Below are 18,975 nucleotides of genomic sequence, written 5' to 3' on the forward strand. Positions count from 1 at the left end.
CATGTGAACTGTATTAAATACAGAGAAAGAGAGAAATAATAAGTATCAATTACTACTAATAATGTCTTATGGAGATTCTCAGTCATCCAAATCATGGTTGTACCAAAGCTGCTTTTTCAAAAGGCAACTGGACTTTCCTTGAAGCTGTTTCGCTTCTCATTCAAGAAGCTTCAGAATTGTCAGTACTGAAGAAGTCTATTGGATGAGAAGCAAAACATCTTCAAGGGAAAACAAAATTTAGTTGCCTTTCGAAAAAGCACCTTTTGGATACTAATAAGGAACTGCAAGATCTTTTAGAAGTATCCAGTAGAACTTCCACTCAAGGCCCATTATTATGAACAGATAACTGTATACTTTTAACTACCTTGTTAATGTTATTTTCTATGGTGTTCTATAATGCTGTATAATAAAGGTAATTATATTTCTATAGAAAAAAATAAGCAAATTTACCCACATACCTTTTGTACATAGTCCAGTGATCTTTCAGGGTGGCATGATTATTTACTATCTCATCAAGTGTAAGTAGAACTGTCAGTAGTTCTCCAAGATGTTCATACATAGTCTATTGGAAAAATTACAGCACTGATCTGAGAACATATCCCATACACCCAGCAGAACTTACTGTAAATAAGCAGTCATAGGATTGTACTCAAAATATCCCCCGGAAAAATACTTAGCACTACAGATGTAAATATCTGTATAAGAAGGTAACAGTACTGAATATAATGCTTTCTTCACTGTATTTTTTTTTAAACTTACTGGGAAATAAGGGAATACTGGGAAATAAGGGATCCCAAGAAACAGACATTCTGTTTGTGTATGGAGTTCTATTACATACAATATCATTTTTAGTATTTAAAAAAATCTGCCAAGGAAGACCTAATATACTTAAATCAAATCTTAAGGTTAACAACTTAAAGGAATTTTATATTAAACAGTATAAAAGTAAAACTTTACCTGAAAATGAACTCCTGAAGTCTCTATCACTTTAGGTGTATTCCTGGAAAACAAAACATATTTCATGTTACTTAATAAACACGTTTTAGAGACCCAAGCCTTTTTCGTATTTCTAAATAAATCTGAAAATTACTTCCAATATGCAAACCATAAATGGGAAGGTAATTTTTGCAAACTGAGACCTACTAATACAATTAGCATTAGAATCAAATTAGCATGTCCCAGGTAATTATGGAATACAGGCCTATTCAAGTTTTGATCCAGAAAACTAAACATCACCCATTAGCCAAGTATGCTACTCAGCAATTTTTAATCCTAATCCAGTGTTTCTGCAATGCTAACCAACTGTGATTCCAAAATCACTATGGTGATGTAATTACGCAACTTTTGATAATCCATAGTGGAGAACATTCAGTTTCATGAGGCACAACTATATATGAGGATTGGAATAATGCCTTGGCTTAACTTACTAAGTCTTTCGTTCGACTCTATATTTTAAAGTATTTTATGTTTTATTACAAAGAAACTGATTACTAATCTCATCTGTTTAAAAAAAAAGCATCTTAAAAAGATAAACTCAGGAGAAAATTGCTGCTTGTTAGAAGAGTGAAGAGACTACAGATGCAAACTACTTGCAAGACAACTCGATTACTTGAACATGGATTGGGAAATACCGTAGAGCAGTGGTTCTCAACCTTTTCTTCACCATGGACCTCTTTAAATACCTTTTGTGGCCACAGACCATGGCCACGGACCCTCAAGATTTAACTGAAGATTTAAATCATAACATTTCTTCAAGCCTTTGTGGATCCTCTGTGACGACATCTCATCCCCCCAGGCGTCCATGGACCACAGATTGAGAACCACTGTTGCAGAACTTTCCAGAAACCCAAACATTTTAGCCAATGTTTTTAATATTTTATAAGGGTTGGCCGATCAACAACTCATTTAAGAGAATGTGCCACAGCATGCTTTTGGCTTGTTCAAGTGTACCATTCCTTTGGCACAATTACAAAAAAAAAAAAAAGGATATGGAAACATTATATTGAGCCACAGTGGTGCAGTGGTTAGAGTGCAGTACTGCAGGCTACTTCTGCTGACTGCCAGCTGCCTACAATTTGGCAGTTCAAATCTCACCAGGCTCAAGGTTGACTCTGCCTTCCACCCTTCCGAGATGGGTAAAATGAGGACCCAAATTGTTGGAGACAATATGCTGATTCTGTAAACCGCTTAAAGAGGGCTGTAAAGCACTGTAAAGCAGTATGTAAGTCTAAGTGTTATTGCTATCTGCAACTTGCCATGTTAGTAAACTATAAATAATGGAAATGATATATACTTTCAAAACACAATATGTGTATGTGTGTATGTAGTCGGCACAATACACACACATACACACAGTTGGCTTGTTTTCACCTAAAATTGCATTAATTTAAAATGGAAGCTTCTGATACATTACATGATTTTCATAACAACACAGTGTGATATAGTACTCCTTGACTGAGAAAAGTGACTTATGACTGTTTTTCACACTAACCTCATGTGAACAAAATTTGGGCACTTATAACAACTGCAGTGTCCCAGAGTCATGTGACCAATTTTTGCAACCTGACAAGCAAAGTCAATGGGGAAGCCAGATTCACTTAACAACTGTGTTACTAACTTAACAACTGCAGTGATTCACTTAACAGAGACAAGAAAGGTCATACAATGGGGCAAAACTCACAACCACCTTGCTTAACAATGGAAATTTTGAGTTCAAGTGTGGTCATAAGTCAAGCACTACCGCTACATTGAAAGACTATCGAATATTTTTTTATGAGGGCAAAGATCAGTGAGACCCAAAACATTACCCTTCCCCCTGACAGCTGATTAACATGCTAGACCTATAATTTGTTTTTAGCTAGCAAATAATTACTTGTTACTGGTATAAAGGGCAGCTAACTGGTGCACTATGTTCATCACCACTTCATAGCACCGTGTCACAAAACAAGACAGCTCCTGCAATGATAAATTTGCACTGATCAGTAAAATAAATACACTAAATACACTTATTTTACTCACAAACGATTCCATATTACTGGATGAATCACCTACCTTTCCATCTGGGAGTACAAGGTGGCAGTCATAGGAAGTCCTTCCTCATTTTATCCTCCCAAGAACAATCCTGTAAGGTAGGCTGAGCTAAGAGATTGCAACTGACCCAGTGATATCCATGGTGAAGAAGGAATTTTGTATTTTAAGAATTAAACCAACTACAGTCATAATAAATACGAGAGATTTCTTGAATATTTTGTTTGGAATGGTATCCGATCCCTTTTGGCTTTAATACCTCAGTGCTTAGTTCTGTTTATAGTGCAGAGTCTATAAAAGCTAAACAGTTTATGTTCTGCACTGTTATTGTATTCTTTAATTCTCTGCATTTAATTCAACCAAAAAAAACATGATACTAGGCAGGTGTTTTGAACTTTGACTCCCTGCAGCTTCAAACATCATAAACAATTGCAAACAAAAACAAAAACCGTAGAAGCTATAACTCAAAACCTCTGGAGGATATCAGGTTTTTTATTTAGCCTCTTCAGAGATCAATGTCTGAAAGGGAAAACAGGCAGCAGCACAACTCATTAGTTATTTAAGAACTGCATAGAAGCAACCATGTATTTGCTGTAACTGGCTCTGTAGCAGGAAATTGAGTAATAGTCATTTCCGACTCCACTTAGAGAATGAATCTGCATCTATATTTTCTGTTCTGTGGAAACAGATTTACTTTGAAAAGTTGCAAAAGAAGGGTAATACGATGAAAAATTTAAATTTTCTGAATTTATCTTCAAACGAGATGAAAGATTGGCTTTTAAAAGACTGCCAATGTGTTCCAGTACTGGAAAAGCTGGATTAAATCAGGAAGCCTCGGGTTCAAGTCCATCCTCAGTCATGGAAACTCACTGGGTGAATTTGATTCAGTCACTTTCTCTGAGCCCAGTCTAGTTCAGAGGGTTACTATTGTGAAGATAAAATAAAGGGAAATCCCAATGTAAACTGCCCTAAGCTTTTTGTGATAGGGTATACAACAAATAAACAAAGAAAATTAGAACTTATTCTTTTGCAATTCTAAAATAAAAAATGCAAATAAAATCTAATAAATTGAAATTTTAAAAAATTCAGAAAGTTGACTTCAAGCTCATTTTACTGCCAGATAATTTTTTAAAAACCAACTCTCTATTTGTTAAGTGTTGCTTAGCAAAAACCAATCACAAGGTCCTGAAATTATGCCAAATGCAAAGGCATGACTGTGAACTACATACAGCAAAATTCAAGTCCAATAAATATATTATTTGTTTTCATCAAAAACATTCTCTTTTAAGATGTTTCCCGAGCTATACTTGCAGCATTAACTAAAAGCGATTCTTCAAATAGCTACAGTTTCTGCAAAACACACAACTTCATATTATTTCTAAAAGTCAATTGCCACGCTGCATATACTTTTTTTCTGATTTTCAAGGGAGGAAATGCCCACAACATTGAATCCCTTATTAGGAGAAGCAATAGAAAGTAGAGAATAAAGAGTAGATTCATTGTCTGCCATTGGATTATCCATCTAATGTTATCACTTGAACTATCTTTTCCTTATTAACCCAAACCTAGCAGAATTGTTAGTCTTGTTGCTCTTTTTCAAGGCATACAGATTCATCTGCAGATGGGGAGTGTTTTAATCTACCACAGATATACTACAAATAGATGCATGCAAGAGTCTGTTATAAAATCTGCAAAGGAAGGTGGACAAAAAAAAAGAAGAAGAGAAAAACAGAAAGCTAAGAACAATACAACTCTACTTACCACCAATTCACCCAAGGACATTTTACCTAAATCATTTTTGTTGTTGTCATGGGGGGAAAAATCCCATAGCACAATTAAGACATTGGCCACTTAGTAAAGACAAAATTCTGCAAAAAATCGGTACTATAGATATTACCTGGAGAAATGAAATAAATCTTCCCATCTGTATTTGACTATCTCCTTCCACCTTACTGGAATCCACAGCTTGAAAAATAAACATGAAAATTACCCTACTTTGAGAGAACTCAATCATTACTAATCAATTACCCCCAAGTATACCGTAGCCATTTTCCCCGAGTCATAATTAAAGCATGCCATTATAAATGATATAAAACCAATAGAATTCAAATGAAAAGCTTATCATGACACACTGCTTTCAAGTTTAAATTCTACTTTATTATCCTATACCTGTGATGGCGAACCTATGGCACACGTGCCACAGGTGGCATGCAGAGCCATATTAGTGGGCACGCCAGCTCAGCTCTGGGGCGCATGTGCACGCCGGCCAGCTGATTTTCGGGCCTTCTGGGCCCACCAGAAGTAGGGAAACAGGCTGTTTCCTGCCTCTGGAGGGTCTGGGGGCGGGGTGGGGAAGGCCCGTTTTTCTTTCTTACCTGGCTCCAGATCCTCTCTGTGTATCTGGGAAGGGTGAAAACAGCCTTTCCACTCCCTTGGAGGCCCTACGGAGGCTGAAAGGACCCATTTCCCGACTCCCGGTGGGACAGGAAGTGACTTTTTTCCTGTCCCCAGCCTCCAGAGACTCCTAGAGAGGCTCCTAGAGACTCCTAGAGAGGCTCCTAGAGATTCCTAGAGAGGTTCTGGAGGCTGGGGACAGCAAAAAATGTCACTTCCTGTCCCACCGAGAGTTGGGAAATGGGCCCTTTCAGCCTCCGTAGGGCCTCCAAGGGAGTGGGAAAGACTGTTTTCGCCCTTCCCAGAAACACAGAGAGGATCTGGAACCAGGTAAGAAAGAAAAACGAGCCTACCAGGCCATCATGTGCCAGGAGCGGGGCGGGGAAGGGGTTGCACACGCATGCGCGTGGGCACGTGTGCGCGCAACCCTCTCCCGCCCCCCCCTCTCCTGGCACACGATGGCAAAAAGGTTAGCCATCACTGTCCTATACCATGCAAAAATTACCCAGTGCACAAAAAGAAACAAAGGGGGGGGGATTTTATTCCCTTACAGATTTGGCCATTTAGATCTATTTGCTTGGATGCTTCCCAAATAAATGTGCTTTAATTTGCCAACCTTTTTCCCAATCCCTGCATCACAGTCAAGAAGAAGCTATTGATAAAACAAATGTGACTTGTGTAGTTGTTTCAACACTCTCTTTGCTTCCTGCCAATGAACCAAATAATCAACAGTGCCTTGTTTTCATTTTGGCAGCATCTCACTGCATGTTTCAAAATCAGGCATGACAGGAGAGCAAACATCATAAAGATATTACCTGCTTAAGATAATAGAGGCTCATGTTATATTATTAGAAATACACACAAACAGACACACAGACACACAGTAAAAGTCTGTTATTGAAGGACACTTCTAAGCATTAATGAACTAATAACAAAATACTACTCTGAAAGCTGTGGATATGCATTATACTTCGGATAGAAAACAGAAAGTCAGCTTCAGAAAACATCCAATACTAGTCAGGCATTTCTATCAACTACTTGTAACTTCTGTACTGTCTGCTCACCATTTGGGCATTAACATTCTATTCATCACAAGATCAGCTTAAATCAAGATATTTCATGGCTTATCTATCAAAGCATCCAAACTATATTTCAGCAATGAAACAATTTCTTATACATGTCATCAGTATTACCGTATAATCTCAAAGTTCTAAACTAAGTTAAAAATCAGTTCCCACATATAAAATGCAAAATGCATTTGATGTGACATATGGTCTACTATTGCTCTGCATAAATTTATTTTGCACATGCAGAAGAGGTAAAACTAATCCATTTTAAAAGAAGCCCTTCCTATTTGAGAGGATGCTACATGCAGGTTGTTCCTATCCTATAGCTACTGTTGGTAATGAAGCTGGAAAGAATTCCAAAACTTATGCTCTGCTTTTCCTATCTTGTTATATAATTGGTTAAGCAAAGATTTAAGAAAGTTTGCTGTTTCTCAATAACAAAAGCATATTTGAAGTTTATTACTGCATACAGAATCTTTGAATAGATGTGTCCCATATTAGCATAATTAATATACAATACTTACTTCCTTCACCATAAAACAGGAGGCCGTTATAAAACTTCGTTTCTGCCTGGGAATAAAAGCAGATTTTTTTTCTTGCACAATACTTTATATAGTTTTATAGAAATGCACGATTACATCTTAAATATCAAATATGAATGAAACATGTACCGTATTTTTCGGAGTATAAGATGCACCGGAGTATAAGATGCACCTACCTTTTTTTGTGAGGAAATGAAGAAAAAGAAATCTCCCTCTGCCTCTGAGCAATTTTGCCTGATTGCAGCAAACAGCAAACAGCCTGCTTTACTTTCATTTTCGTTTTCAGCATAACTTAATTAGCACAAGGAAAAAAAAAAATCTGCTCCAGCAATTTACCTCTTTGCAGCAAGCAGCAGAGCCCTGCACAAAACAGCTGAGAGCAAATCAGCTGAGTCGGGAGGCCATCCAATCAACTTGTGCTAATTAGGCTGTGCTGAAGATGAAAGGAGCTGTTTTTCTTGCTGTTTGCTTGCAAGGAGGTAACTGCTGGGAGGCAGAGGCCAAAGAATGGGGGCCAGTGGGTGGGCGGGGCTACATTCGGTGTATAAGACGCACCTAAATTTTCACCCCCTTTTAGGGGGGAAAAAGGTGCGTCTTATACTCTGAAAAATACGGTATGTAGTGGCTTATACATAATACAAGAGATAAAAGAAAGATTTTACCTCATGTTTTAACTTTTTGATTTCACAGCAAAGAGCAGCATATACAGTGATGACTTTGTTCAGAACCTGGATAAACAAGAGAAAAAAATTCCAGGCTACTTTTATAAACAGAATAAAGGAGGGGAAAGAATGTAGGTATGATACCATCTGTCTCACATACAAACTTTAATACAGAAATAAATATGTTTAATTCAAGATGGACATTTCAACTTTAAGAACTGGGGACATCCTTATCTCCTTGTCACATCTTTAAGGTTATAAATCTGGGAGCAGAGAATATCTTGTTTATTACTGATTGTTGGAAAGTAACTCTGGATATTTCTAGTGAAAGGCAAGGTAAAATGATTTAAAACTTATAAACAAAAGATATATTTTGTAAAGCACAAAAAGAAACTGCAATATGTTTGTAATATGTTTTTGACACTGAGCAACATACCTTGTTTTCTGTCTTTATGAGTTCAAGTAAGGAAGACTGTTCATAAGGCAAAAGCTAAAATTAAGCAAAAACACGAATGGTTTAAGGGGAAATCAGAGATTTGCAACATGATTGTTTTAGCTAAATGAAATAGGAAGCTTAATCCAAACTGCAATTACATAGGACAAACCCTGTACTATACTCTGAGGAAGCAAGTACCCTACCGGAGAGCCAAGAGATCCTTTAAAATTTTCATTCCTAAATTATTAAACAGGTGATGATTGTCACAAGCAAAATAACAACAACAGTCAAAATCCTGAAATATAAATATTGGAATGGGGTGGAAATATTATACCTTACTTCTAGAACAGGGATGTCAAACTTAAGGGCCGGATCCAGCCCGCAGGGTACTTAGATCTGGCCCGCGGGGCTGCCCTGAAAACAACAAAGGACTGGCCCGTGGTGCTCTGCCAGAGAAAACAGAGCTCGGGAGGACAGGCCCTCCCGAGCTCCGTTTTCGCTGACAGAGGGTTGCAGGAGGCCATCACAGCTGAAAACAGAGCTCAGGAGCCCGTTTTCGCTGGCAGAGTGGTCCAGCCACCACAGACACCCCCAACACAACTGATGGCCCTCCATAGCTCTGTTTTTGCTGGCAGAGGATTGCAGAAGGCAGTGGCAGCCGAAAACAGAGCTTGGGAGCTCATTTTTATTGGCAGAGCGCCCGGGCCACCACAGGCGCCCCTGACATGAGTGATGTTGAGCTGGCCACGCCCTCCCGCCCCCCCCCAAGGTCAAACACAACCCTGATGTGGCCCTCAATGAAATCAAATTTGACACCCCTGTTCAAGAAGCTTATTTAATGAGTACATAAAGGATTTTTTTCCCCAACTAGAATATTTCGGTACATGCATAACAAATGAATAGCTGAACTAATTAAATATAAACAAATACACCAACCAACTTGGGGAAAATTGCAAATGCTTCTAATGGTGGCCTGAAGCCAAAGTAGTCTACAGCAAAGTACATGGTGGCAGTTAAATATTAATTATTCAACAGGAGGTGGTTCTAGAAAGATGGCTCTCAATGTAATTATTCAAAAGACAGCATGCAGGTATTCCCTCTTCAGTGATGTTAGATTAATCAACAGACTTTTCAACATGTACCCAGAATGGAACTGGGGGGAAAGTCCCACATAAACAGGGCAATAGGTTGGGGAAAGTTGCTCTGAATGTCTGGTTGCCTTACAAAATTCTGTGCAAGTATGGTATGTAATTGAATAGTAAGAGGCTTGAGTAAAATGGCATAAGCACATAAGGCATACACATACATTTAATGCAATGGGGTCAAGATTGAAGTCCCAAACATCTCCAATGGAATCATCCAATGCATCTTCAATTCTCTTCAGCTGGGAAGTATATGCTTCAAGGAATTTCCCATAGTTCTTTAACTGCACTTCAGCATGGATTTCTACGAGTAAACAGCATTTTCATTATAATATTTGGAAATATGCTGATTAAGCTTGGAATCACAGAAATTACCTAAATTCAAGCAATTACTTATTTACTTTTTTAAAAAAATCACTCAAAGTCCCCTCTTCCATTTTCTTCACAGAGGTTTTTTGCTCCCAGTCTGTTATTTTAATATTATTAAACAATCTATTATAAGGATATATAATGATAGTTTTAATATTGTAGCAAAAAAATAACATTTCACCACAAGTCAGTCATTCTGCTATTTTGATAACGGAATTTATTGCAGGAAGGTTTATAAAACAGACTTCAAACACTAAAGATCCAGTGAAGTCTCCCTAAAGCAGAAGTTTTACATTGATGAGTTACATTATTTTACAAGTTTTACATTGATATTCCAACCAACTGTAGGGTACCAGGCTGGGGATGAATGAACTATAAATTTCATTATTAATGTGCAAGACGGTATGCATGCTGCAGTTTTGTATTAGTACAAATAAACATTCTTTATTTAAATGTTTAACCAAGGAACTGGAATTACAAGAGGCAAAACAGGAAACTGTTTTTCTTTTTATACACTACTAAACATGGCTGCTTACAATAAAGCACTTTAAATTCTTTTTCGTATCTACAACTAAAGAGACTGCATTTTAAAAGACTCAGTTTGCTTTATGATTTCAGCAACAATATACAAGTGAATAAGTGATGTAAATGCACATTATGTTTTTATATTGACAAAGCTATTTATAACCAAATGTCAATGCAAAGGCAAAACTACTCAAATAAATTCATTATATTATGTCATTTTCTGGGTAACTATTATGCAATATATTTCATAAGATAGTTTTGTAATTAAATATTTCATAAGTGACAAAATATGTATTTTATGCATGATAATTAAAAACATGTGCAAGTGTGCAGAATATCTCCAAGAATGGTATATATTCCAATTAATATTCATATCATGTTAACACCCCCAGTTCATACACATCTGTAAAAAAGTCCCAAAATATAAATGAAACAGACTGTCAAGTTCCAATTTCTGCAAATTAAGGAGAGAAATGCATCCACCAAACCTCATAATTACTTCAGCATGACTACATATTTCAGCTGAAGCAGAGAGCAGCTGCAAGAATAAAGTCTCTACCCAAAAAGATAGAGTGTAAAATTTGGAGAATATCTGCCAATTACCAAAAACAACACAAAAATAAAATAAACTAGCTGGAACAATCAAGCGAATCGGAAACCAACAGAAAGCAAAGAGGAAGTAAAGTACTATCAGCAGGGAAATTGCTGTCGAAGAGAGAAGAAAACATAATCTCAACTTGGAAAAGGGAGGGCCTTTACAGGAAAATCATTCGACCATCATAGCAGCAGAAGTCTGTAACATTTAGTTCTTATAACTTATATAGGTAGTCCTCCACTTATAACAGTTCATTTAGTGACCATTCAAAGTTACAACAGCACTGAAAGTGAACTAAAACCGTTATTCATACTTATGAGCATTGCAGCATCCCCATGGTCACATGATCAAAATTCAGATGCTTAGCAACTGACTCATATTTATGGCAGCTGCAGTGTCCAGAGGTCACATGATCACCTTTTGCGACCTTCTGACAAGCAAAATCAATGGTGAAGCCAGATTCACTTAACCATGATACTAACTTAACAACTGTAGTGATTCACTTAAGAACTGTGTCAAGAAGGGTTGTAAAATGAGGCAAAACTCACTTAACAAATATTTCACTTAGTAACGGAAATGTTGGGCTCAATCGTGGTCATAAATTGATGATTACCTGGATTACAATAGACATTATACCCCGTTACATTATCATTAGGCAAAATTATATCAGAGTTAATGAAATATGCAGTGAAGATCATTTACTCTGTATTCATCTGAGTAAACTTTATTTCATACTGCATCGTTCACTACCACTAAAACACATTAGACTCCTAACCTCATTTATAAAAATGCAGTAGAAATGAAGAATTTATTGTCATCCTATGCATTATCAGTCCTGCAGAGGGGATAATACTGATCTATATTCAAGACGCACAAATTATATTCCAGTTTTAATCCAGATAAAGCTAGGTCTAACCCACCCATCCCTTATATTCCGGATTCTCAGTAATTATTATCTTACATCTTTCAAACTTGAGCACTCTTAGATAAGTAGATGCAATTATGGGGACCATTCCTTCAGTTTAACTAATCCTCATTTTTTTAAAAAAGCCAGTGTTTACTGTTGAACAAAAGTGCTTTAAATCAGTGGTGAAATCCAAATTTTTCTACTACCGGTTCTGTGGGTGTGGTGTGGCTTGCTAGGCATGGCAGGGGAAGGATACTGCAAAATTCCCATTCCCTCCCCATTCCTGGGGGAAGGATACTGCAAAATCTCCATTCCCTCTCCACTCCTGGGGGAAGGATACTGCAAAATCTCCATTCCCACCCCACTCTGTGACCAGCCAGAGGTGGTATTTGCCAGTTCTCCGAACTACTCAAAATTTCCCGCTACCGGTTCTCCAGAACCTGCCAGAACCTGTCAGAACCTGCTGGATTTCACCCCTGCTTTAAATCAATTACAAACTGTTAATCATTTGAAGCTTAGCTTAGCTTAGAAGTTAGCAAAAGAAAACAATCTTCCGCAGGGGCACACAAATATTTGCCATGAATTGCCAGAATTGCCAAATTCAATCTTAAATTTTGCCCTCAAACATGTTAATGATCACCTACAGAAATTAGGGTTTGCGTTTCAATTTCAAAATACCCCTAAAACTATTCGGTGTGTGTGTGTGTGTGTGTGTGTGTGTGTGTGTGTGTGTGTGTATACCCTTACAATATGGGTAGAAACGCAAGGGCTGAGTAACACAAACGGGCAACGTGTGTTATATTCCGTAATTCACTGGAAAGAGGAATAAGATTTCAGAACAACTTTTTAATCACAAACTTTCCTGCTTCGGACAAGACGTCCTGTGTGTGTCTGTTGTATATCTGGGGATTTGGCAGAGGTTGTTTCCCCCACCCCTTTAGGCAAAGCAGTGTGAACTTTGTGTAAAGGGACCCAAACTCTCCTTTTAACCCCCAGCCACCTTGACTGGGGAGAAACGGATGGACACGTCCTTTTGCCCCCCAACCTTAGCAGCCTATGGACAAGCGCTGGGCACAAGCTAAGGTCCTTCCTTCGGTCCGGGAGGAAAGAGTTAAATTCATCCCGGAGGAAAGACCCATTCATTCCGCAGGGACCCGGGTGGGGGGGAAACCTTTCGACGGAGAGGGCTTGGCCATTCTCCCAAGAGCCGGAGCACCATTGCAGGCGCCCCTCCGCAAACCTCTCCCTTGGTTTGGCCGGATTCAAAGCCTAGGTTCCCACTGCAGGCCTTCCCCACCCCACCTCTTACTCTGAGAGCCGTCGTCAACGCGGTCGAATTCCCAATCCGGCGAGAGGGTCTCCAGCGCCATGACGGACCCACATCCAACAGTGGCGGCGGCGGCGGCAGCAGAAGCACCGCTCCTACTACAAAACACGGGATTTCCTGCCACGCCCGCAAGGCCTATTGGTCAATGTAGTTCTCAGGTTTAGAAGGGAGCTGGACGGAGAATGCGTGGTGCGCGTTCGATAGCGGCTCCTGGCGGATGAGGCATCCATAATCCGTAAGAAGAGTGGCTGTGATTACTTAAGGTGGCAGGTAGAGGGCGGTATTGCTCAATACACAGCTTTTACACACAAATAGTGAATTGATTATCTTGTAACTGTCGATTATCTTGTGACTTTCGTCTTCGGCCTCAAGGAAAAAGTTATGGATCTTGTTATTAATAGTCAAGATTTATATTGATTGTTTCCTAGTAGGATTTGATTGCTTATTTGTACCCTATGACTATCATTAAGTGTTGTACCTTATGATTCTTGACAAATGTATCTTTTCATGTATACTGAGAGCATATGCACCAAAGACAAATTCCTTGTATGTCCAATCATACTTGGCCAATAAAGAATTCTATAAAGAATTCTATTCTATAAGGTAAAGGTAAAGGTTCTCCTCGCACATATGTGCTAATCGTTCCTGACTCTAGGGAGAGGTGCTCATCTCCGTTTCAAAGCCGAAGAGCCAGTGCTGTCCGAAGATGTCTCCGTGGTCATGTGGCCGGCATGACTAAATGCCAAAGGCACACGAAATGCTTTTACCTTCCCACCAAAGGTGGTCCCTATTTTTCTACTTGCATTTTTTACGTGCTTTCAGACTGCTAGGTTCTATTCTATAACCCTGTCTAAAATATACAGTTCTATATAAATAGATAAATTATAAATTTATAATACAGGATTTGTGCCTGATGTAAGATGAGGCCAATCCCCTCCTGGTGAATTAAGTAACAATTCAGAATTTTCAGCTATTATATCCTGTACTAGCTTGGCAAACAAAGTAATACGGAGAAAGATAACAAAAGCCAAACCTTGATGAGATCTTAACAATAATGGTGATTTTGAGTTATCAAACTTTTACCAAATAAATATTTGATACAGTTGATTACACATGATTTGTTTGACAGGGAAAGTGAAATGTCAAAGACAGTAAATGGAACATGTGCTTAAAATGTTAGTAGCCAAGAAAAAAAAATGAAGCTGTGCATAATGTTGAAAAATGGTAATGCTGGTCCTGAAAAAGTGGTAAAATATGAATGAATGCTTATGAAATGGAGTTTTCACATATATACAACTGCATTTGTGCCTGATGATTGGAAGAATTATGCTGTTGTTGCTGTTAGCAAGAATGAATGCAAAAGTTATAGGGGGTTAGATTGTTAAGTGCGCCTGGAAAGGTATTTTGCAGAATTTTGACTGAAAGTGCAAATGACAATGAACAATAAACCCACTACTATAGTGATAGTTAACACATATGCTATTTGTACAAAATATCCTTTAAACCAGAGGTGTCAAACTCAAGGCCCAGGTGCCAAATCTGGCCTGCAGGTTGCTTAGATCTGACCCGTGGGGCCGCCCTGGAAACAGCAAAGGACTGGCTCACGGTGCTTCTGCCAATGAAAACGGAGCTCGGGAGCCAGTTTTCTCTGGCAGAGCGCTCGGGCCACCACACAGGTGACATTGACCTGGCCACGCCCACCCCGTCCCAAGGTCAAACACAACCTTGATGCGGCCCTCAATGAAATCGAGTTTGACACCTCTGCTTTAAACAGATACAGAGCAGGGGTGGGTTTTAAATTTTTTTACTACCGGTTCTGTAGGCGTGGCTTATTTTGTGGGCATGACTTGATGGTCATGTGACAATTCTTTAGGATTTAGCAGAGGTACTGGTCTACCAGAGCTGTACCGGTCTACCCATTTATTTTTGCAGGCACTGGTCTATCCATTTATTTATTTATTTATTTATTTATTTATTTATTTATTTATTTATTTATTTATTTATTTATTTATTTATTTATTTATTTATTTATTTATTTAATTTGTATACCGCCCTTTTCCCGAAAGACTCAGGGCGGTGAACAGCCAAAATTAAAATACATACAGTATAAAAATTAAAATAAATTAAAACAGAATTAAATCAGTTCGGCTTCCCCAAATTTTAAAACCCCTTACCCATAAAATAGCCCATTAAAATTTTAAGCCAGCCCGGCTTGCTGAAATAAGAAGGTCTTCAACGCTCAACGGAAAGTACGGAGGTCCGGGATAAGTCGTATTCCTGGGGGTAGCTCGTTCCAGAGGGCAGGTGCCCCCACAGAGAAGGCTCTCCCCCAGGGGTCGTCAGTCAACATTGCTTGACCAACGGCACCCTGAGGAGACCCTCTCTGTGGGAACGGATTGGCCGGTGGGAGGTTATCGGTGGCAGAAGATGATCTCATAAATACCCGTGCCCTAAGCTATGGAGCGCTTTAAAGATGAGAACCAATACCTTGAAGCGCACCCGGAAGACCACTGGGAGCCAGTGCAGCTCACACAGGAGAGGTGTTACATGGGAGTGCCATGTCGCCCCCATAATTACCCGCGCGGCTACATTCTGGACCAGCTGGAGCCTCCGGGTGCTCCTTATGGATTTATTTTTGCAGGCACTGGTCTACTCATGTATTTTTGCAGGCACCAGTCTACTCATGTATTTTTGCAGGCACTGGTCTACCCATTTATTTTTGCAGGCACTGGTCTACCCATTTATTTTTGCAGGCACGGGTCTACCATCAAACTGCCTTTTTCCACTGATCAGCTGTAGGGCGGCCCTTTGAAGCCCTGAGGCAAGAGTTTAAACAGTTTTTCCTTATAGCCCATCAGCTGAGACTCAGGAGGCAGCAATAGATTGGGGGTGGGGCCAAATAAAAGGTAAGAATAACCCGGGGGGCAGGGGGTGGGGGGGCAGAACCGGTTCGGTGATGTCATATCATCACCGCTACCGGCTTGGCGGAACCGGGCCGAACCGGGAGGAACCCACCACTGATTCAGAGATTGCTATGGTAGAGTTCCCCAACCTTTTTGGCTTTGCGGATGGGGGGGAAGGGGGAGGAGAGGGAATGGTTCCACACAAGCAGCAGCAACTGTGTGGGCTCATGCACAGCTCTATTTTCACAGGTGGTGAGCACATGTGCCCACCCTCACACAAGTGGGAATCCACATGTACATATGCTTTCCCACTGCTTCTACGGCCCGGTTCTGAACCGCTCACAGCCCAGCAGTGGGCCGCAGCCTGGGGGTTGGGGATCCCTGTGCTATGGTATAGCCCTTATTGTACCACCCGCATCCTATTTTAATTTTTTTGCTTAATTTGCATAGTTTGCCCATTTCACAGTAGTGAGTCTAAATAGAGAGCCACAGCATATAAAAACACAATTTAAATAATATCAAAAGAGCATAAGACAGTCAAGATAACTAACTTGGGAAGGGCAGTGAAACTTGATGGTGAACATGAATGTGCAGGTTAAATTCCTCTTCTCCAGCATGAAATATATGAATGTGAGAAAATTTATAGTGTAGCTGCTGAAAAGTTAGGAAAAGTTTCTCCCATCCTTAATGCATCAGTATTGCAGTAGCCCAAGTAAAAATACAATAACTTTAGTTTAATTCCTCAAGAGGGGACACATGTTGTCTTTAGGAAAGAAAGTTTAAACAAGTTTAAAAAAGCCAAAATGGTGACTACAACTGTCTGTACATTCCTTTTTATATGTGTCACATATGTTGCCTATTTTAAAGGGGGAGAAAATGATTTATCAATGGTGGATGACTTAGCCTTAATTCCAAATGAGGTTTTTAAATTGGACTTTGAAACAAAGCATTTTTACTGATATCTGAAAAAAACAGTCGTTCACCTAAAATTATTACTGCTTTTCCTGCATATTTTTTCCTTAGGAACAAATACACATACATATAGTTTAGGAAATAAAAGTAGAATAGCTGCGCCACGCCTTTTAATTAACAGAACTAGGAATTCTGGAATTCTTTGGGGAAGTTAACTTCTCTAAACAATGTTTATAGTTTGCTTTTCTTTATAAAAGAAAGTTCAAGCATCTGATATTAAACAGTGTAAAGGAATCTTAATTGTTATTAAGACCCTTTCTGCAATAAAACCCAAAGATGGGTAATACAATTCAATATGTAAAGAGAGGCAAAATGCTAGCATGCAGCAGAAGTTTAAAGTAATGAAAATAACTTGGCATGAGAGAAAGGTTAATGTGGGTTTTAATTCAAGTATAATCTAGATAATAGCAAACATCTCATCAAATAATAAAAAATTGCCACAATAAGGGGAGTGTGCATCATTCTTTGCCATATAACCCAAGTACAGTAGAGGAAAAGGAAAAAATAAATCAGAACTAAAACAAGAAAAACAAGCTGCCTGTGAAAACTTGCTTAAAAGGTTTTTCCCAACTGTGAGAAAAATACTATTATAGTGGATTGTCACAAGATAAATGAGAGATTGTGTTACAAAGTAGACAAGCAAGGTATAGCATTCACACCGTAGGTTTAAAAAAACGTTGTCCAGTGAAATGTCTTGTAATATTCCCAGCTTTCTCCAAGACATATTGTATTACATAGGTAGTCCTTGATTTATAGCCATTCATTCAGTGACCATTTGAAGTTACAATGGCACTGAAAAAAAATGACTTATGACCATTTTTCACACAGTTGCTAAATGAGACAGTTGCTAAATGAGGAGATTACTTTTCATGGGGTTTTTTGGGGGGGTGTAGAAACAGGGACAGGCTACATGGTGTCTTTGGGCAGGTCTGATATTTATGTATTTAATTAATTGGTATGGAATTGCATTGGAATCAATACCCTCCTGTCCAGAATAAAGGTAGGCAGGAATTGTATGAAACGTTTTTGGTCACATCTGGAAACAATCTCACCAGTTTGTTTAATTGACTGTTCCTATCAAGACAAAGCAAACTACTTTTCCCTTCTGTTTTGAAGGCAGGAGTAACGTCTGCCCTTCCCCAGTCCTCTGGCAATAAGCATATCCTCTGATTTCTCAAATGATCACCAAAAAAGACACCAAGGTGACATCTGCCCATTTCTCCAAGATTCTCCATTGTTAATAGAGAGAACGTACTCATGATAACCAGTCCTCCCTAATTCTTGACTACCTTGACTTATCTTCTTCGTCATAGCTAGATCCAGATGTTAGAAATTTGAGCAGAAAAATAGATCTTTCCCATCTGTAATCTTGCACTATGCCAAACTTTATGAAGGCTCCTTCTCTCCTGCATTTTATGCACTCGGACAGTCAGAGCAAGAAAAACCAGGCCTTAAGAATTGCCCCCACGCTGTGCTCCAGATGGGTGTCATTTGCACGCAACTGGATGTCGTTCGCACACCCAGCCAGCCTGGTCCAATGGATGAAGAAGATAGGAAAGGTCATCTATCCTAATAAGAGGGATGATAAGCTTGGAAAGGCCCAGGAGACAAAAGTAGGCGAACCAGACTGCGGCTACATCATACATAACCATCTCTTGGTAAAATCTGCACCTGTTGAAAATCTGCTCTGTCAGGTAACAACTATGATTCATCTTCACCTAAGCCTAACCCAGATTCGGAGGAAGGCTCCCGGCTCTGAAAAGACTGCGTTCAGACAAGTAGGAGTTTCCCCCGCCCTTTGTTTCAAATGCAGGTGGGAGATTTAGGAGAAAGGCCTGCCCGCCACCAAGCGCGCCTCCGCCGCTGAATCGCCCCCCACTCCGCTTGCGCGGCCCCGCCAAGCTCTCTTTTCTCTGGCTCGGAGCCAAAGGCAGCCCGCCTGGGTTGCATCAGACGAGACGCTCCTCCTGCTGCTGTTGCTGCTGCTGCCGCCGCTGCGTCCCTTCTAGCTCAGCCTTTCGGCTCAAGATTGTGCTCCCTCTTCAGGTGATCGATCCTGCCTGCTGAGGCAAGCGGGCGGCTGGTCCTCGGAGCTGCTCTCCTGCAA

At 39.5% G+C, this 18,975-nt stretch overlaps 1 protein-coding gene across 3 annotated transcripts in view; it reads right to left on the reverse strand.

The window, feature by feature from the left end:
- Positions 1-13,048, reverse strand: part of WASHC4 (WASH complex subunit 4) — a 42,760-nt gene extending 29,712 nt beyond the window's left edge. For all 3 annotated transcript variants that reach the window (XM_070947745.1, XM_070947744.1, XM_070947746.1), the window contains exons 1-9: positions 12,976-13,048; positions 9,435-9,574; positions 8,129-8,182; positions 7,693-7,758; positions 7,013-7,058; positions 4,925-4,992; positions 2,873-2,955; positions 958-1,000; positions 459-562 (exon numbers count right to left, since the gene is read on the reverse strand). In XM_070947745.1, the coding sequence (XP_070803846.1) occupies positions 459-562; positions 958-1,000; positions 2,873-2,955; positions 4,925-4,992; positions 7,013-7,058; positions 7,693-7,758; positions 8,129-8,182; positions 9,435-9,574; positions 12,976-13,036 (665 nt within the window). In that variant the 5' untranslated portion in view covers positions 13,037-13,048. The remainder of the gene's footprint in view (positions 1-458; positions 563-957; positions 1,001-2,872; positions 2,956-4,924; positions 4,993-7,012; positions 7,059-7,692; positions 7,759-8,128; positions 8,183-9,434; positions 9,575-12,975) is intronic.
- Positions 13,049-18,975: the final 5,927 nt, after the last annotated feature.

The sequence above is a fragment of the Pituophis catenifer genome, unplaced genomic scaffold (genome assembly GCF_029215685.1).
Source record: "Pituophis catenifer annectens isolate HBS135680 unplaced genomic scaffold, rPitCat1.0.hap2 SCAF_7, whole genome shotgun sequence".
In the NCBI taxonomy this organism is placed as follows: Eukaryota; Metazoa; Chordata; class Lepidosauria; order Squamata; family Colubridae; genus Pituophis; species Pituophis catenifer.